At 55.5% G+C, this 20,047-nt stretch overlaps 6 protein-coding genes across 6 annotated transcripts; 3 read left to right on the forward strand and 3 right to left on the reverse strand.

The window, feature by feature from the left end:
- Positions 1 to 146: 146 nt before the first annotated feature.
- UMAG_04950 (uncharacterized protein) lies at positions 147 to 3,491 on the reverse strand (the record flags this gene model as incomplete). The annotated part of the gene is made up of 1 exon (XM_011392959.1): positions 147 to 3,491. The coding sequence occupies one exon, from the start codon at positions 3,489 to 3,491 to the stop codon at positions 147 to 149; it is 3,345 nt and encodes a 1,114-aa protein (XP_011391261.1).
- A 583-nt stretch (positions 3,492 to 4,074) lies between these two features.
- Positions 4,075 to 6,027, forward strand: UMAG_04951 (mRNA splicing protein SLU7; the record flags this gene model as incomplete). Its single annotated transcript, XM_011392960.1, has 1 exon — positions 4,075 to 6,027. The coding sequence occupies one exon, from the start codon at positions 4,075 to 4,077 to the stop codon at positions 6,025 to 6,027; it is 1,953 nt and encodes a 650-aa protein (XP_011391262.1).
- A 2,741-nt stretch (positions 6,028 to 8,768) lies between these two features.
- On the reverse strand, positions 8,769 to 9,716 carry UMAG_11552 (uncharacterized protein; the record flags this gene model as incomplete). Its single annotated transcript, XM_011393064.1, has 1 exon — positions 8,769 to 9,716. The coding sequence occupies one exon, from the start codon at positions 9,714 to 9,716 to the stop codon at positions 8,769 to 8,771; it is 948 nt and encodes a 315-aa protein (XP_011391366.1).
- A 1,843-nt stretch (positions 9,717 to 11,559) lies between these two features.
- UMAG_04954 (uncharacterized protein) lies at positions 11,560 to 13,791 on the forward strand (the record flags this gene model as incomplete). Its single annotated transcript, XM_011392961.1, has 1 exon — positions 11,560 to 13,791. The coding sequence occupies one exon, from the start codon at positions 11,560 to 11,562 to the stop codon at positions 13,789 to 13,791; it is 2,232 nt and encodes a 743-aa protein (XP_011391263.1).
- A 365-nt stretch (positions 13,792 to 14,156) lies between these two features.
- UMAG_11553 (coiled-coil domain-containing protein MAD1) lies at positions 14,157 to 16,898 on the reverse strand (the record flags this gene model as incomplete). Its single annotated transcript, XM_011393065.1, has 1 exon — positions 14,157 to 16,898. The coding sequence occupies one exon, from the start codon at positions 16,896 to 16,898 to the stop codon at positions 14,157 to 14,159; it is 2,742 nt and encodes a 913-aa protein (XP_011391367.1).
- Positions 16,899 to 17,848: 950 nt separating this feature from the next.
- UMAG_04956 (protein kinase Ukc1p) lies at positions 17,849 to 20,037 on the forward strand (the record flags this gene model as incomplete). Its single annotated transcript, XM_011392962.1, has 2 exons — positions 17,849 to 18,059; positions 18,158 to 20,037. 2 exons carry the CDS (start codon positions 17,849 to 17,851, stop codon positions 20,035 to 20,037), a joined length of 2,091 nt encoding a protein of 696 aa, XP_011391264.1.
- Positions 20,038 to 20,047: the final 10 nt, after the last annotated feature.

Consider the following 20,047-nt stretch of genomic DNA (forward strand, 5'->3'; position numbering starts at 1 on the left):
GTGCGGCACGATGTGGTACAAGCACCACAGTCACGGAGCCATGATACGCTTCTACATTACCAAGCCAGTGCGTGTGACAGCGTTCCGCGTGTTCTAGGCTTGCCGTACGCGAGCCCCTAGACCGCGTCTTTGGCGACAAGACTGAGCTACATAGAGTAAGGATTCCCTCCGCTGGCGCGCGGCGGACCGACAGGTCTTTGTGGCAGACTGTGTTGTTGTCTTTGTTGAGCGGGCTCCCTATGATTTGGGTAGTAAGCATGCGCCTGCTGCGCCTGCTGCGGCTGCTGCGGCTGCTGCGGATGCGCGTGATGTGCGGGTCTCGTGTTCGGATGGGTGAACCTGGCACCACCTTGCGGGTGAGGGAACGCGTGTCTTGCGCCACCACCTGCCATGGGAGGTGGAGCTGCCCTCGCGTCCCAGGTATCCGTAGCATCCGGAGTGGGCATCCCAGTGGCTGGCATCGCGTACCCGGCCGATTGCGCAAAACCAGCTGGTCGATTGTACGCCCTCTGCTGTGGTGCACCCGCAATATACGGGAGCTGCTGCATTGCCGGTCTCGGTCTTGCCATGGTTGCCGCTGCCATGCCTCCACCGCCTGGAGCTGCAGCTGCAGCTGCAGGCGCAGGCTTCCAATCCCTCCTCGCACGATCGATCTCCTTGGAATGCTCATACTTGGGCAAGCTCTTCGGATCCGCCGGATACGGCTTGGTCCAAAACCACTCGTGTTCCAACGCCTGCTGCGCCGTCAACCTCTTCCTCGGATCGAGCACCAAGAGCTTGTCGATCAAATCCGCACATCCAGGGCCCGCATCGTACACGGATCGAAAATGGTCCTTCACCTTTCTTGGATAGTCACCGAACGCGTGCTGTCCTGGAATTTCCGGATGCGGATCTGGCCGACCCGTCGGATCGGCATCTTTTACACCCGGCAGACTGCTCCATCCCGGAAAGTTGGTCTCGTTAGGCGACCCGCAGAGCTTCGCAATCAGCTCGAGCTGGTTGATCTCGGACGTGCCTTTGAACAGTGGCCGACCCGTGATCATCTCGGCCAAGATACATCCGATCCCCCACATGTCGATCGGCGGGCCGTACTTCTTCTCTCCCGCCAGTAGCTCCGGCGGTCGATACCAACGGGTGACCACCATATTCGTATATCGGTGCGTTCCCGCTGTCCAACCTTTGCCCGTCCACGACTGTCCCGGATCGCGGTACGGACGAGCGAGTCCGAAATCGGCGATCTGAAGCTGGCCTTGATTGTCGATGAGCAAGTTGGCTGCCTTCATGTCACGATGCAAGATACGATTCTTGTGCAGGTACAGTGTGCCTTCGAGGAGTTGTTTCATATACAGCTTGATTTGGCTGTGCTCGAGACGGATCGATGGATTTTCAAGCATCCCGTTGAGATCATGGTCCATGTACGGCTCCACCATATAGACGTCGCCCAGCTTGCCCCTCTCTCCCGACGGACGGAAAGCCATATCGATCACAGGCACGACGCTTGGGTGTCTAAGCTTCTTCAGCAGCTTGATCTCGCGTAGAGCCGTGATGGGCAGACCATCCTTTGCGTCATGGATTGTGACCTTCTTGAGCGCAACTTGGGTCCCCGTCAAGATCTGTCGTCCCTTGAGCACTTCGCCGAATGTACCTTGTCCGAGCTTGATTGAGATCTCGTAGTCATCGAGCGATGAGCAGCCTACGAATTTGCGCTGGTTGAGCGGCACAGGCGGCCCACGTGCTTTGCGTCGCTCTCGTCCAGACGTACTCGGGCGGTCAGGCAGCTTGCGTGGAAGGCACGAAAGTCGGACGGATGGCAGAGTGAAGTCGTCGAGTGCTTGACAGGTTGCGTTGAAGTTGGCATCGGCCGGTACTGCAACACTACCACCACTGGCGGCAGTAGGAAAAGTAGCTGTGGCCGCACCCGACGAGGCTGCTGTAGCTATAGCCGAACCTGGCAGACTGCCCAACGCTGCTGTGGCAGCAACCGATTCGGACCCGAGACGTGAAGCAGGCATCGATGGGGACTGCAACGTCTCTACCTTGGGCGGGAGGGGTGCTCCCGGTGTAACGTTTTCGCTCTCAGCTGGTGCACTCGCATCTGGGTTGACAGGTGCCAACGCTGGTGGCATTACGGCGTTGAAGTTGGCTTTGCGCTTGAGCAGACCTGCCGGTGGAGAGCGAGATCGAGCGCGTTTGGCCAGAGACGAATCCAAATCGCGATTCGCGTTGAACGTTGGAGGATGATCAATATTGGAGAGCAATGGCGGTGGTGCAGCTCGACCCATTCTTGATGGGGGCCTGTTTGCGAACGGCTCACCGTTGTTGCCATTAGACAATGGGTCGGCTGGCTGACCTTGCGGCGGTGTAGGAGACCACCCAGCGTATTGCTGCTCTGTGCCAGCTGTGTGGGGAGACAGCTCTTTGTCGCGTCCGTTCCTGTTGGAAGGCTTTTCGCGCGGAAGCTCGTCTCTGGGATCGTGATACCGAGAATGGGTCCGTGGCCGATCTCGATCTCGCTCGTTTCTGTCATAGCGTCGATCGTATTCTCGATCCCATGATCGAGCACCACCACCACCACCACCACCACCACCACCACCTCCTCCTCCTCCTCCACCACCACCTCCTCCTCCTCGCGCTCCGGCTCCGGCACGTCGGTCATGGTTCCAACCTCGATCTTCGCGCCGCCAGTCATCGTTCGATGCTCGCTTTAGGTCTTGCTTAGCCCGATCCCACATGTGCGAGCCTGCAGCATCATGTCGATCATCTTTACTTCGAAGTTCGCTGGCTGAGGGGTGGTAAAGATGAGGGTCTCCACGGTGATATCGATCGTTTGTGGATATGCGAGTCATGCCATTGTCATGGTCTCTACCGGGACGTCGAGAGGATGATTCGGGAGGAGAAGGGCTGCGAAGATGGGCGACGTGTGCACGTGAGGTTGTAGTGCTCTGTTGGGATCTCCGGGGCGGCGACGGCGAGCGTAGCTGGTACGAGGACGAGTGATTCTGATCTTTGCGTGCATCCGAAGGTTGAAAGCGGTCGTTCCCGCGATGTTCCTCATGCGCAGGTTGGGAATTGGACGGATATGGAGGGGTCTTTGGCGGTGCTGGACGGAAGGAAGACAAGAGATTCGCAGCAGGTTTCGAGGTGGCACTGTCATCGATCGCGCCCTCCTCGTCTTCGTCTTCGTCATCGTAGTCATGCCTGGAAGATGGTGCTACCGAGTTGAAGCTGTTTCCGTTCTGCGCGGCAGACGAAGGCTGAGGCCACTGTCTACGTTGCGGTTGGTTGGCCCCAGACGGCGCCTGGAGATGAGTTGGTCTTGAAGGTAGCTTATACGCGGCATGCTTCTGATTGTCGAGCTTGACCGATGAGCTGGGCGACGGCTCATTTACGGATTGTGGTGCGGATGAGGCCATAGCCGAAGAGGAGGGTGCAGCATTGCGAATACCTCCATTTGCGGAAGGGTTGTGGGTTGATGACGGCGGTGGAGGCATGGTGGAGAGACACGGGAGTGCGGCTAAACGATGAGTTTCGACATGGAGAGTCGCGCACTATCAGGTATGATGAAGCCAAGCTGAACAGGTCAGAGGTGGAAGCTGACAAGTTGTCTGCGGAAGGTTTGTGCAAGCCAGTTGTGCTTGTTACCGTGTACGAAGATAGCCGACAAGGTATGCGAGTCACGAGTCGTGAGTGTCGTCGCCGCCATGCAAAACCGATCCGCGACGTCGCTGTGCTCACTGACTGCGCTGCTGTGCCACTATCGACTCTCTCTGTGGCTGTCACGAATCGCACAAGCGCGATTCACGATTCGTGATTTGTCGGATTACGGGAGTCGCCTCCCACGTCGTCCTGCGTTTGTTTTCTTTTAGGTTTTTCAAATCTGTTAGGTCACGGTTCGATTGCAGCTCCGCAATCGTGACACTTTGTGACTTTGGACTCCAACTGCGATTCACGATCCACGATTCACGATTCACGATTCACGATTCACTTTTTAGCGTCAACTCGCTCTATCACTGCATACGACTCAGCTTTGACCTACCATCATCGGCGCATCACATTGTGGATCCTCATCCCACCATGTCGGCATCGGCATCTTCGTTCAATGCTGGTGCAGCAACAGGTGGTTTAGCATCTGCAACTGGCAAGCTCTCTCGCGCCGAGTTTCGACGACAAAAAGACCTCGAGGAAGATCGAAAAGCCGGTCGTGCACCTGCCGAACTCGACGAGGATGGCAACATCATCAACCCACACGTACCCTCGTACATGGCGCAAGCACCCTGGTATATGGACACTGGGTCGCGCTCGCTCAAGCATCAAAAGAAACCGGTGGATCCAAACGCAGTGAAAGCGGGCATCAACGATTGGTACCAGCGCGGCGCGTCTTCTTCTTTGCTGCCAGATGCTCCTGTAGCGAAAAAGTTCCGAAAGGGTGCGTGCGAGAACTGCGGTTCCATGTCTCACAAGACCAAAGACTGCCTGGAGCGTCCGCGCAAGAAGGGAGCCAAGAAGCTTGGCAGGACGCTAGCTGGCGATCATATGTTGCAAGAAGTGCAGGGCTTGGACTACGCAGCCAAGCGAGACCGGTGGAATGGGTATGATCCTGCAGAGCACAAAAAGGTAGTGGAGGAATTCGAAGCGATCGAACAGGAACGTCGACGGCTCAAAGAAGAGCAGATCGACAATCAGACTTCGTCCGATCTGAAGCACGCCAAACGGCTTGCGCAGAAGCAGTCCAAGTCGAAGCAAACCGGCGATGGCGCGGATGATCTCGATTTCAGCTCCTCGGATTCGGACGATAGCGATGACGAAAAGTACGCTGATAAGGCGGATGCTGTAGGACAAAAGGTGGATACCAACAAGCGCATCACTATCCGCAACCTGCGTATTCGCGAAGACCGCGCAAAGTACCTGTACAATCTCGACGTGAATTCGGCGTACTACGATCCCAAGACGCGCACCATGAGGGAAGCGCCGAACCCCAATATCCGACCCGAAGACGCCGAGTATGCCGGTGACAATTTTGCGCGTGCCCAAGGCTCGGACTCGGGCGCGCTGGCGAACTTGCAACTGTTCAGCTGGCAAGCCGAGGCGCATGGCAACGATCTGAATCTGCAAGCCAACCCCACGGCCAACGAGCGGCAGTATCGCGAATTCCAACAGCGAAAAGAGAAGCTGCGCGATGAAACCAAGGGCAGCATTTTGGACAAGTACGGTGGAGCCGAACACTTTGATTCGTTGCCCAAGGAGCTGCTCACAGGCCAGACGGAGCAGTACGTCGAGTACAACCAAGCGGGCAGGATCGTCAAGGGCTTAGAGAAGGTGGTACCGAAGAGCAGGTGGGAGGAAGACGTGCTGGAAAACAACCATGTCAAAGTGTGGGGTTCGTGGTTCGATTTGGAGCTGGGCGTTTGGGGGTATGCATGTTGTCGGTCGACGGTTTGGAACAGCTACTGTACGGGCCAAGCTGGAATCGAGGCTAGTAAGGCGAGTTTTGTGCCGAGCAAGCGCACGCCGGACGAGAAAGCTGTAGAGAAACGTGCGACACGCGACGCCGGCCGGAGCAAGAGGCGGCGGTCTGTGTCCGTATCATCTTTATCACCACCTTCACGATCGGGCACGGCGTCTGACGATAGCGAATCCGACGCGTCGCACCACCGCAGTCATCGACAACAACAGTCTGGCACCAGCTACACTTTGCGCAAAAACATCGGTTCCGGCAACGTCAGCTCACGCTTGGACAAAGCCAAGCTCTCAGCAGCCATCCTGGAAGAACGCGCCAAACACGATCCCTCTCTCGCCGCCAAACTCGCGCAGCAAAAACAGGCCAACTTCGACGCCCTCCCCGATTGGCTCAAGGACGCAGAAGCCATCAACGCTAAGCACAAACGTGCCACCGCACTCACCACCCACGATCCTACAGACGTCACAGACGAACAGCTCGAGGCGTATAGACTCGTCAATCGGGCCGCAAACACCGCCGCCCTCAGCGAAGACCCCATGGCGAATTATCGTGATCAGGACGACGACTAGTCGCTTCCTTCGCTTCCCTCGCTTCCCTCGCATCAACGCCTCCACATTCACGATTCTTTCACACCTTACGCGCAACACTCACGACTGTTCAAGACGTTACATTCACGCTCGCTCCTCAACGTCAATCCTGGCTGAGATGCATGAGATGCCTAACAGCACGCTAGTACGTTAAACCGGTCCCAGCCACTTCACCTGGCATGATGCTTGAATGTATTTGTGACAGATGAGATAATGTTACAGATGCAGGAGAGACCATGTGTTAAAAACAACCAAGAGATGTCCGTGAGGTGGAGCTAGTGTGCCATTTGGTATGAATCACAAATCGTGAATCACGAATGTCATAGAGTGATGCTGTTAAGTAGGCGAAGCAAGGAAAGCCGAAGGGGTCAGTAAGATCTCGTCGGTCGACGAGGAGTCTTTGGATCTCCAACTAGTCCCAACCACAGCAGGCAGAGCCATTTGCATTCTCGTAGCGAAAGATCTCGCTTCTTTGGCAGCCGATCTATCTCGCTCATCTCCGCCGAGTCTCGTATCGTGACGTCTCAGATCTCTGTTCTATATAAGCTTGCGCAATGAGCCCAATCGCAACAGAGGCGACGGTCTCTGGCAGATTTGTAAGCACCAACCTCGTACGTCGCTTTCCGATCGCCACGCGTCCTGGACCAACTCCATCGGTAGGATACTGCAGAGTATGTCTCCCTTGTTCCGTACAGAAGTCGGAGGAAGTCTAGCCAAGGTGGTTCGCTGTCCAAGTCCCAGTTGCCCGTATTACATGCGGAGTACCAATGCTTGCCGGGATGACTTGTATGTGTGAAAAGAAAGTAAGGTGAAGAGTATCGAAGCAGCAGCACATGGTGCAAAGGCAGCAGAGACAGCAACAAAGAGCCTTGAGAGGACCGAGTGGGAGCAACAGGTCTTTCTAATCGCCTGTTCCCTTATCCTAGCCAAACAGCTTCGGCAGGATAAGACGGCAGCCACCCCGAAAAACAGCCCACACAGAGGTGTGTGGACCGCCCCAGCGTGGGTCGCCAGAGCAGAATACAGTCGTTGTTTTGGCAGTCGGTGGAAATCAAAAATAGTGTCGAAACATAGCAAGCAGGCAGGCAAGTATGAGCGGTCGTTCGTTCGTAAAGAGTCGGACAAAGTCGAGTCGGTTCAGCGGTGCTGTCAGAGCCAATCAGTCGTTCCTAAACACTCGGGAGGAGAAGAGCGCCGCTTGAGGGCATCATATCGGGCGACGACGCCACAGGACAGGTCTGAGTGGAGCGAAGATGGCTTTAAAGCCAAGCAACTCTCGCCGCTCGAAGATGCCTATGGCGCAATCCATTGTCGCTGCAGACGGTCCGTGTCAAAGGTGGCGTTCCAACGGTCACAGATGCTCGCACGTATCTATCACAGCGGCACGTATATCCGAAAAAACAAACGCACCAAAGACTTGCTTCATGGTCGCGAGAACCGGGACGAAGGGGCGTCCTCAAGTAGTCCGTTGTTCTTGGATCGCTCGTCGTTTTCAGTTGTGCGAAACACATGGATCACGGGAGCGCGCTCAAGGCAGGAGCACAACAGGTCGTTCCTTGGCTCGTCTGTCTGATATCGTTGTCTTCATGACTCTTGAGGTCAAGGGAGTAGATCGTAGCGTCTAACCAGAAAAAAAACGGATGCACGCCAGTCGAAAGAAAGCGGTCCGAACAGCCGATCGAAGCCAGAGTGCCCCACGACAGCCAGCCCCAGGCTCTCCAAGTGACCTTGCATTCGGTGAGTAGATGGGGTCCGAACCAGAACGGCTGACTGGTGAGACACCTGCTTGTCAAGATGCAAACAGTGTCGCTCGCCAACTTTCATGTTTCATCTTCATGGTGGGTGGTCGGGTAGTTGTCACGTCGTCATACATCGTTCTTCAATCTGTACAGAGGAGGTGGGTCGAGATCCGGGGTCGAGTTCAGCGCACAAAAGCAAACTTTCCAGTCATTTCATTCACCATCGGTTCATGGCTGAACCAAGGAGCTTCAAAAGACGCAGAAAGAGGATTTTGGGTCACCAAACACGCACACGGCTCTGACTTGGCGAGCGGTCAACCCTTCCCCTGGATCTCGACGAAGGAGATCCGGATCGCAGGCCAATCCCGCCGCGCTTTGGCCTACCAGCAGGTAGACTTGGGCGCACCCAATTTCTCAGTGGGTTTGCGGTCCACGCCATCGACTGGGGCTGCCGTGCGGCAAAGCTGCCCAGTCGACAACGGGATCTCGCCTCGCTGTAGATGGCTGTCTCCCGTGCTTCCCCCGAACTTGTACTTCTTGGTCTAGACAAGGGAGGTGGGAAAACAGTGAGAGGGGCTCGGTCTGTCGAAGCTGTGCTGCCGCTGCTGCTGCTGCTGCTGCTGCTGCTGTTTAACGGGAAATGCTAGGCGCAAAAGGAATTGGACGCAATCCACATCGAGGCAACATCCTCGGCAAGCTTCTGGACAGCCCATCGGTTTGACACGATGCAGCGGTACCAGATGACGCGGGAAACGGAAGGCGACGTAGAGGCAACTCTTTGTGGTGCGTGCGTGTGGTGTGCACTGTTTGCGGTCATCAAGGACGTCGCGACTCGAAACTCTGCTGACGTAGTTTCATCGCGAAGGAGAGGCGCTGCCAAAGAAAACGGATCTCTGGTGCGAGCCGACTCTGGTAGCTGTGTTGGGTGCTGGCTGAAGAAGGCGACTCACCTTGTGTGGGGAATGTACGGGTCCTTGGGGTAGATCAGTAGAGGATGGATGCCGAGACGCGATAGCGTCCACCGGTGTCCTGGATATCAAAGGTTGCGGGGGCGAAGTAGGTGTTGTGCCATCTTCTGACGAGGCGCGTGGCTTCTGAATGGGTTTGGCAACGCACAATAAAGTTGGTGGTGGTGGCATCGACGTGGAGCTTGGGGAGTTTGAGCACGCCGCCGAGCACAGCTTCGTGGCTGCCGCCATAACCCTTTCTATCGTGCAGGTATCCAGCGTAAGAGGTGCGCCTTGCGCGCCATCGGTCTTGTGGCTTTAGGTCGTAGCGATTGGCGAGACGTTCCTCTAGACGCGCTTCAAAGGTATCTTTAGGGATGTTGCGCAGGAGGACAAGCTTGCCAGCCTCGTATTCGATAAGATCAAAAGGGATCTGATACGACGCAGGCCAGTTGCCGTACGCTGCGAGAAAGAAGCTCTTGCGTTGATCGGTGGAGCGAAGATCGGCATTGATCATCCTGCCTCCTACGATACGACCGTGTGCATCTGCTTCGAATGCGCGAGCGCGAACGTGGCTGGAAAGGGAGATGAGGGCTTTGCCACTTGGACGAAGTGCTTTGGTGTAGATGAACTCGATGCGGGCCACGTCGTTGGCGGTTTTGGACTCGCGGGCCAAGGCGCGAATGTCGGCGGGCGTGGCAGTGGTGGGAAGGCCTGAGAGCAGCACGTCCTTTTCCCTCGTAATGACGCGCTTAAACTGGGAGGGAGGGATTCCTTGTGCATGTGCTGCTTGATAGAAATCAGGCCTGTCGATTGTTGCCTGGCTGGCATACGCTCTGAGGCAAGATGGAGCCGACGCGACGGCAGCGGTAGGTGGTAAAGGGGGGGAGGCGATGGCAGCAGACAGGTTTATGCTGAAGCGAGAAGGCACCAGCATCCCAGGCGTCCCAGGGCGCAGAGAAAATGGCGCCCTGAGAAGCGCCATGATCATGCCAATGCCAATGCGCGTCTAGATAGAGGGAAGAGGGAAGAGGTGAGATGGTGGAGGAAGGCTGAGTCGTGAGTTGTGTCAGACTGGCTGAGTTTACCGTTGCACGTTGGATGGATGCCGCTCTCAATTCACGGTTATTTTGATTCACGATTATTCGTGATTATTAATATCTTCTAGTCGTGATTTATGATTCATGGTTCGTGACTCACGCTGTCCTGTGTGATTCGTTATTGTGATTGTACGTTAATTGTAAATATTAATATTTAATTGTGATTGTGATTGTGATTGGGTTGCTCAGTTTATCGTTTTGTAGCATTCGTGATTCACAATTTTGAAAGTTCCGCTTACTCGTGGCTGTGTTGCCCGTTGCAGTCAGTCGTGAGTAACCCACTTCAAATCAAACAAATCGCCGATCGGGTAAACAAACAAGAGCAGATCGCCCGATCTAAGACAGGATCCAACACATCGTAAGGCAAAAGCGTAAAGACATGAGACGACCCGTGAATCACAGAATGGCGGTCCACATCGTGTATGGTTGAGACAGTTGACGAGTGTGGATGGCATGGCGGCCTTCGTGAAGGAAGTACTTGCAACAGGAGGGGGGCATCGCCTGTAACCGTTGAATTCTCGCTCGTCCTGGCCCAACCTCGAAGTTGGGAGTGCTTGGTGCTTGCAATGCGTCCAGGGTCCAACAAGCAAATCACGAATCCGACCAACGTGGACGTGCAACGTTGGTGGTTGTTCCCTTTGTCTTTCACTACTTGACACAAGTCAAACACGAATGAGATTAGTCTGTACGCATTCACGATTCAACGCAACAGCAAGACTTGCGTCTGCCCGCTGTGCATCTTAATCTGCACGCTATCCATCACGAATCCACTCACGACTGAACATTAGCTGCGATTCGCGATTCGCGATTCGCGATTCAAAATTGTAGCTCGGCGTCTACAGTGCCTTTTAGCGTCCATTCTTGATTGCTCTGCGCTGCCGTCGCTGCCGTCGCCGCCGTTACCACCCGAATCGTGAAGATGGCGACGTGCCAACTAACGAAACGTGAAATGTGCTTCCATCTCCCCTTGTTGGACGATCTCGGCGACTTGAGCGCCCATGTATGCAATCCCAGTGTTCGGTGCACTGACCGTAATAACTGATGGTCGGAGGCAAGTCCCCACCTCATTTCATCTGACTCGCTCACCATCGATTCGCTCGACGCTGAGTTTGCTGTAGCTACAGTGGTGAGTGTGAGTAATCAAATGGTTATGCGACCCAACATTCGTGATTGTCCAAGGCCCACGGTCCGTACTCGTGAATCCACGGTCGTCTACATTACGTGTTCAGCGCAGTGGTGGCAACAAAGCTTGCTCACCGGATGCGCGCTACTCGTGACTGTCTCAGCCTTGCTTGTGCTACTCGGTCCGATCGAGGCTCGTGTTTCGCCCCCACTTGAGTTATCAACATGGCGTGCACAGACAATGCTTCTGTGGTTGTGTCGCAAAGGTGCAACCAGACCTCATGTGCAGCTCTGTCTGGTGGTGACAATCTCTTGCAACTCGTGAATCTGTGAGTGAGAACAAAGGGCAACCCCTGAATCTCTTCTCGCTTGACGCTTGAAAGCCTCGATTCCACCAGCTGGTCGGCCATTTCAGGCACTAGTTCAACCATCTGCCTTCAAGTGCCTTTCCGCTTCACCACCACTCTTCTTGCCACACTATCGCTATCGGGGGCAGCTGTCAGCTCGTTGTCAACCCTTGTGTTGAGCAACATCCTCATCAGTGCCGTCCACTTTGACTGCTTCAGCAGATCGCGCCTAGACGCAGTCATCTTGGCAAAAGACACTATGTCGTCCATTGCGAGCCGCTTTTCATCGCTCTCTTCGCAATCGGCCAACTCTTTTCTTCCTCCAAAGCCGACCTACAATTCTCCAAAGCTCGTCCAGGACCCCATCCTTGCTCCTGTGCATCCGGAACATCTGGGCACGGTACCACATCCTTTTGCTTCGTCGAGCTATGTTACCTCGAGACGCGCACCACGGAAGCCTGAGCAGTATGGCGATCAGTCGCAAACCTTTTCTAAAGCGCATCCGCATTCACATCTCAGAAGCACCTCCGAGTTTGGAGCCATGTACCACAGCCACGACTTGGAACACTTTGCGGTCTCGGACGCTCCATCCGCGGAACCAGACGACTTCAGTGCGAGTATCAAACAGCGGCAGAGAAGTAACACGGTTGGCTCTCACTTGACTGTTTGCTCGGGCTTTGACGCTGTTGATGAGACGCTCGCTTCACCGAACCAGTTCAAGAGCCAGTTTGACGATTCCGACGATGAGGAAAAGGTCGAATTTGCAAATCTATCGTTTGCTGGTGTATCCACTCGAGCGCGACTGGCGGCGATCGGAACGGCGAGTCGATTGTTCAAGCCTAAGCGGCACAGCAGAGCCTCTTCCAGTGGGCTGACTCTCAACATGCAGTTGGAAAAGTCAGCAGCTGACCAACGCAAGCCTTGCTCATTTCGTCCGTCAACAAGCGAAGGCTTAAGTCCTCTTCCGAGGCAAGCCGTGTTTGGGCATCGTCCGACTCCTTCGGAGCTGAGCGTGGTTTCCAGTTCGTCCAAGCCTCGTACGGTGGAAGCTGCGGATCGCGATTTGATCTTGGCGCTTCAGGGACGCACTTGTAAAACGCGCTCTAAGCCGGCTGACAAGAACAAGGCGGCTTTCAAGCAGGCAGAACAGCATCGTTGTTCGCACGTCGTTCTCGAATCTGCCAATGTACTGCTGAATCACACCGAGAGCGGTGCCAACTGGATGGCTCCGCCTCCGTACTGTTCGCCTACGGAAGCTGAAATGGGACGAGGCCAGATGCTGCGCAAATCACAGTCCTTGTCGACGCTCCGCTTCGATGTGAGCCGCCGACCTGTCAACACCTACATCTCGCCATCCATCTCACCAAAGACTCTCGCTCCGAAAGCGGCTGCAATTGCATCGCAGCATACCAATCAGAGCGCTTGGGACGCCATGCTCAGCTCTCCGCCTAGCACTGTCAGCGATTACGCAAGCGGTGATGGCTATGCCAACGTCACACAGTCCACTGCCAGGTCTTGTCCGACCAAGCATGCCAAAACGCAGCGTCTGCCACCGCAAAAGCCGCCGCCCATGACGCGCTTGCCGCTTCCACCTCTACCGCCCAAACATACGCGCGTGCGCGTGCAATCGCGTGCTCAGCCAAAATCCTCCAAGCCCTCGTTCGAGTCGGAGCTTTCTTCGCCTAGTTCGCACGGATCGACGCGCTCGAGCACTCAGAGCACAGTTGCACCATCGGCGCTCAAGGATCGACACACCTGGTCGCATGCGTCGACATGGCAGCCAGATTCACAGGTGGTGCTCGACATTGGGGGCACCAAGTTTGTCACGCTCGTGTCGACACTTGAGGGAGCAAATCGTGATGAGCCGCGGCTTTTGGCGCTGCTGCAGTCGAGCGCTCACGGTGTGGCGTGCAATGATTCGGTCTTGGGATGCTTGCTGACTCGGGGTCAGCACACCAGTAGTCGCAGCCGTGAGCGATCGAATTCCGAGTCGAGTCAAGGCAGTCGGCGCTCGTGCTCGCGTGCTGAGACCACAGCGTCGTCGAGCTCAGCGTTGGATGGGATGCGTGAATCCAAGTGTTCAACGCGAACCAGCTGCAGCGGCTCTTTTGACTTGAGCTGGTCCAAGAACGTAGTGACAGGCTGCAACACCGACATGGAGCCAGCCCAAGAGAAATCGTACGATGCGCTTGCGGACGCAGATCGTGTTAGTGGTCGTGTCCGCGCTTCTCCCTGCATCTTTCTGGATAGAAACGCCGACCTGTATCGCGACCTGCTCGACATCCTTCGGTATCGCAAACTCCCATATCGCCTCCAAGCCTCGTCGGTCGCTGCTACTCGCAACACTTCTCCCGACAATCCCACAGACCCCACTCTCACAGCCCTGCACATCCAGCTCCGCTGTCGTCTGCACGAACTCATGCACGAGGCTTCCTGGCTGGGCTACCTCTCGATCGTCGATATGTGCCATGCAGAGATCGCCGTCGTGTAAATCTCTCTCGGCTTGCAACCAAGTCTTTTCGCTCTGCACCTACGACGATCTGTGCTTGACGTATGGTTGAGAATGTTATCTCGAGTCGATGCGAGACTGAGCTGTGCGTGTGTATCACGAATGCTGTGGAGTTCGGATCGTCGTTGCAAAGCGATCGAAGCTGCCAAGTGTCGGTCAAGAGCTGACGTCGCCTGCCGGCCGACGGAGTGCAACTGCACATGCTCGTAAATCCACCGACAAGACCCTCGAATCCATCACGACTACACTACATTTGCGATTACAAATACACTATACATACACCTAGAAGAACGAATCACCAGAGCGAGTGTGGGCAAAAGGCAGGAGGAAGCTTGTGTGAAGCCGTCTCACTGCTCGTCCTCTACCTGAGCTTGATGATCAAAGATCGGCTTTCTAACAGCCATAGTACAGCTCTCGTACAGCTCGAGATTCAATGCGGCCAGAAAGCACGGAACGCTCTGCCTTACACCACCTTCCGCCAACCAATACTCTTTCAAACCAGCGACGTCAACCAAGCCTGGATACTTGAGCGCTTCGCCCATCAACTTCATCCTACCCACGTTGCCACCTTCGCTCTCAAACACCAACGAGGTGCTGTTGGAAGAGCGATTGTGCGTCGAGGTGAGTTTCACCTTGCCGTTTTCAAGGAACTTGACCTTGTAGCCAAAAAGCGATTGGATTGCTTCGCGGAATTCGTTGGCTTTCGCCGAGAAGACTTGCTTGAGTCGAAGCATAGCTTTGTCCTTAGAAGCGATCGAGAGTTGCAGTGCTGTGAGATCGGAGCGAAGGTTCTCGACCACCGACTGCGGGACCAACGCTTCGCCAGTAACTGCAGACGCAGTAGCACAAGTAGAGTTGCTGGCGAGACAAGATAGCTCTTGCACACGTGCGAGCAGCGACGCGTTTTCCGCTTTCAGAGCATCCATCGTGCGACGTCGAAGATCCAAGTCTTGCGAAACCGGATTGGCAGACAGAACCAAACACCGCTGTCGCTCTTGATCAAACTCGCCCCGACCTACCCTGAACCACAAGCTTTCGTTCTCCTTGAGCATTGATTCCATTTGGCGCGTCAAAGACGACATGCTGCTCTCCATCTCAGACACCTTGGCTTCTAGCGTTGCCTTTTCCGCCTCAAGTCGTTCGAGCTCAGCCGATAGCTCTTGGCCTTGTGTCGAATCGGATTTGGTCTCCTTTTCAGCCAGACTCTTGGAAAGCTTCTCGAGTTGTTCAGCTAAGCCCATGTTCTCGGTTCTTGCCTTTTCCAGTTCGGTTTCGAGCAGTGCGATCCTCCGAGTGTGCGCTGCATCGTAGGATGTCGAGTTGTGAGCCTGTTCTTCCTGTTCGTACGAGGAGAGCATCGCTTTCAGCTGTGAGATCTCACCGTTGAGTCGAGTTTCAGTCTTTTGAGTGCGCGCAAGCGTGGTTTGCAATTCGATCAGCTCTAGTGCGGTCTTGCGCTCCTTTGCGTCGACGTCTTGCGCTTGCTCCTCCAAGGTCAAGTTTCGAGATCGAAGTTTCTCAACGGTCGCAGAAAGCGCTTTGCATCGAGCTTCGAGACCAGAGACGGTGCCGCGGAGAGTGGAAAGGTATTTGGGCAGTGTATCTCGATCCACCACTTGAGGCGGCGTGAGCAAAGGCAGTTGTCCATCCGCGTTAGCAGCCGCGGTAAAGGCAGCTTGAACGTCCGTCTCCAATCCGTTTCGAAGCAGTGAGTCCCAGTTGTTCTGCTTATCTTGCAAGTCCAAGATTTGGGTTTCGGCGGCAGCAAGCTGATCACGCAGCGTATCGAGCGTGCGAAGCTTAGCCTCGAGCGATCGCTTCTCCTCCTTGAGCAGCTCGACGTTGCTCGCATGATGGGAAAGCCTTGAATTTTCGGCCACTAGGTGCGCATTTTCGGCTTCGAGTTTGCGCAAGTGCGAAGTCTGTCTCTCGAGCTCTTGGCCAATTTTAGCACTTTGCTCTGCTCCACCTAGGCGCGCCTCGTCGAGCTGTTGGAGACGCATACGCTGCTCGTCTTCGAGCGCGTTCTGCAGGTCTTCGAGCTCAGCCTTGTTGGCACCCACTTCATCCTCAAACGTCTTTGCTCTGACAGTGGCAGCCTGCGCTTCGGCTTGCGACTTGGCCAAGTCGGATTGCAACGAGGTGACTTGGGCCCGGAGCTGAGAGAGCTGCGAGGAAGAGTCGGATGACAGCTCGTCGTTTCGATGAGTCAGCTCGGAATTGGTGCTACGCAGCCTAGCGAGCTCTTGTTCGAGCGACTGCCTTTTGGTAGTCCACTCGGTTTCTTTTGAACGAGCGGTTTCTTGCTGCTTGTCCCACTCGTCAAGTAGTTCGACGCGTTGACGATTGAATCGATCAAGCTCTTTGCACTTTGCTTCGTAGTCCTGTTCCAATTTTTTGTACTTGCGATCTTCAGCGAGGAGCTGCTGATCGTAGTGATTTCGTAGTACGGCAATTTCGTAGGCGGGTGATTCGGGACGTGGTGTGCTTGAAGGATGCAGTTCGGCTTGCAGAAGAAGCGGCGAGGTACCGTCCATGCTGAGCTTGCGCAAGTGAGGTCGCTTGAGGGCGTTACTGCTAAAGGACATGCTTTCATCTGCGCCGAGACCTGCTGCAGATACGGTGCGCTTGTGAGCTGCTGTAGTGCGCGCAGCGCCGATCGAAGTGTCGAGCAGGATCGAGGCGGACGAGACATCGTCAGCGAGCATGTGGGTCGAGGTGTTGGGGTCGAGCGGGCGCGCCGAGAGAGTACTGATTCGATTGGCGAGGCCAGAATAGGTTCGCGTGGTGGGTGCCGCACTTGCTGGCGGTTGACGGAGCAACATGGAGGATGGAGCGGAGGCAGCACCGCCCACCGAGCTTCGGCCAGCTGCTGAGGAAGGACGATATGCGCCCATGGGGCCACTCGCTACTCGTGTTGCTGCACCAGTAGAAGGTGCTGCTGTGCTCATGCGCGATGGCGGGCGTGGAATTGCGGACTCAGCACTACCATTAGCAGCAGCAGCGGCTGCTGCGGCTGGTCTGGGGATACCTGATCGCATCGGTGGAAGGCCAGACGAGCCGGCTGACACGACGCGTCGATTCTCCATACGGTCGTGATGTAGTAGCGAAGCCTCTTGTTTTTGTGTGTGTATGTACGCTTGGATGATGGATCTTGAAGGTGCGCTGGTGTTATGGTGGTGGTGGAAGGACAGAGTGGGCGTTGTGCCTGTCTCGTCTGGTTGTGGATTCCGTGATTGACAAATGAATCACTGAATGATGCGGATCAGTCACGAGTGTTGTTCTTTTTGTGTGTGTGAGAGAGAGAGAGCGCGCGCCCGTGAATATTCGTGAATAGTGAGTGAATCACGAATGTTTTGAAATCGAGCCAACCCACAATCACGAATAACCGTGAAATAATCACGAATGAATCACGAATTGTTCATCTCTTATCGGGGAAAGAGGCACGTCGATTTGACGAAATCGGGCACAGGTGAGTGTTGGTCTGACTGGCGCTCAACACGCAATTTTCTTCCGAGTGTGAGTTTCGAGCCAGCACAGCAGCACAGCAACACAGCAGCACAGCAGCGCAACACCGCAACAACGCTGCCTGTAAGCGCCAACGCACACACACACGCGCGCTCCTGGGTGCGTGGTGCTTGACGGGTGCTTGACGCTCCGTGCTTGGTTGACAGGGCGGCTTTGGGCGCATCCGTCAAGCACAAGCACAAGCGCAAGAACACCACAAGTGAGCCAAGCACGAAGCGCTCAACTCGTGACTCAGTCGTGAGTGACCGTTGTGAGTCGTGAGTCGCGAGTCACTCGTTTCACCTCATCACCCTTCTACGCCCACCTCAACCGCCAAGCATCTACACATCAGAGCCTCGCACACAAATCACAAGAAGCGTTGTATCTCTGGATTGGTTCGGCTTTGTTCCTCTTTGGTGGCCGCCGCCTTGCGCTTCTCGACCACGCAAAGTACGCAACGTACGCCTCTCATCGTGTCCAAAAGGCTTGATACTCTGCGCTTCAACGCTTGAGCCCCTATCCTCGCTTCCATATGGCTCAACGCAACGGTGCGCCCAACCCGGGCCAGTCGCCTCTCCCACAGGCACATGCACTCCCGCAGGTGCAACAGCCCACCAACCAGATGGCCTATGGTGCTCAGTACGCTGCTCCCATGGGCTACAACATGAATCTCGCCTCCAACCACGGTCCGGTCGCCTACGGCTTCAGCGCTGCTGGTCAAGGCGGCTTTGCTCAAAGTCAAGGTTGGTTGTCTTGTTTCCATCTCATTGATCACCCTTTTTATCCACCTTCGCACTCTAACCCTTGATCCTGTTTCTTTGCTTTCATCTCCTCCTCAAAGCCTACGCACAGCAGGCCTCGGCCGCACACCAGTACCACGCTCCTCCTCATCTGCACGCGCAAATCCACCAGGCTGCTATCGCCGCCCAGGCACAAGCGCCTCCTTCTCAACTTCAGCACCCCGCCATGTCCCAAGCCGCACACTTACAGCAGCAGCAAATCGCTGCTTCTCAACAGCAAGGTCTTCAAGCTCCCAACTCTGGCTACATGCAGCGTGCACCCGGTGCTTCGCCCATCAACAGATCCCCGTCTCCTTCCGCTCGTCCCCTTAACGCCGCACCCAGGAGTCCACAGCCACACGGTCAAGCTCAAACCTACTCGCAACAACAGCAGCAACAACAACAGCAGCAGCAGCAGCAGCAATTCTACCAACAGCAGCAACAGCAACAACAACAGCAACAACAGCAACAACAACAACAGTACACTCAATCTGGCGGCTCCACCTCGCCGAATCCCGCAAACGAGAAGCCCGCGGATTATGTCTACTTTGAGCGATCCACTAACGGGATGCAAAAATCCACCATCGAGGCTGCCACCGGCGCCAAGCTGAAGCTGGAAAACTTTTACAAGGTCTACGTAGAACAAGCGGTGGAGCGTATCAAGCGTGCAGCCGAGCTCGAAGACCGACTTACCAACCCGCCCGACGGCGTCCACCTCTCGGACGAGCGCAAAGCACGTCAGCTGGCACAACTGGGACGTCGTGAGTCCAACTTTTTGCGCTTGCGAAGGACGCGGCTGGGCTTGGACGACTTCCGGACGGTCAAGGTGATCGGCAAGGGTGCGTTTGGTGAGGTACGATTGGTGCAAAAGACCGACACGGGCAAGATCTACGCCATGAAGACATTGCGCAAGAGCGAGATGTTCAAGAAGGACCAGCTGGCACATGTGCGCGCCGAGAGAGACGTGCTCGCCGAGAGCAATTCGCCTTGGGTGGTGCAGCTGTACTACTCGTTCCAGGACACCGCGTATCTGTACCTTCTCATGGAGTTTTTGCCCGGCGGAGATCTGATGACCATGCTGATCAAGTACGACACGTTTTCCGAAGACGTGACGCGCTTCTACATGGCCGAGTGCGTGCTTGCTCTCGAGGGCATCCACAAGCTCGGCTTCATCCACCGTGACATCAAACCGGACAACATCCTGATCGACGCCAAGGGTCACATCAAGCTCTCGGATTTCGGCCTGTCGACTGGCTTCCACAAGCAGCACGATTCGGCGTACTACCAGCGTCTGTTCGAAGGCACCGCGGCGCAGAACCCTGCACAGACCGGTCGGAATTCGGTAGCGGTCAACTCGATCAATCTGACGCTATCGTCCAAGGATACGATTGCGACGTGGAAGGCGAACCGAAGAAAGCTGGCCTACTCTACAGTGGGCACGCCGGACTACATTGCGCCCGAGATCTTCCTGCAGCAGGGGTACGGAAATGAGTGTGACTGGTGGAGTTTGGGAGCGATTATGTTTGAGTGTCTGTGCGGGTATCCGCCGTTCTGTTCCGAGAATGCGCACGACACGTACCGCAAGATTCTGGCGTGGAGGGAGACGTTGCAGTTTCCGGATGACATTCATCTGTCGCCCGAGGCGGAAGATATGATTCGTAGACTCATCAGTGCTCCTGAGAACCGACTGGGACGCAACAGCGCTAGCGAGATCAAGGGCCATGCGTTTTTTGCCGGCGTCGACTGGGCGACGATTCGCCAGATCGACGCTCCGTTTATTCCGCAGTTGAAGAGCATTACTGATACAAGCTACTTCCCCACCGAAGATTACCAGGACGTCCCTGAGACCCCGGCAGGCGCTGATGTCGGGGTCGGAAGCAAGGACCTCGCCTTCCTCGGCTACACGTATCGCAGGTACGAGAGCAACGAGACTGTCCTCTAGTGGCACGCCG

Source organism: Mycosarcoma maydis, chromosome 15 (genome assembly GCF_000328475.2).
Source record: "Mycosarcoma maydis chromosome 15, whole genome shotgun sequence".
NCBI classification, from domain to species: domain Eukaryota; kingdom Fungi; phylum Basidiomycota; class Ustilaginomycetes; order Ustilaginales; genus Mycosarcoma; species Mycosarcoma maydis.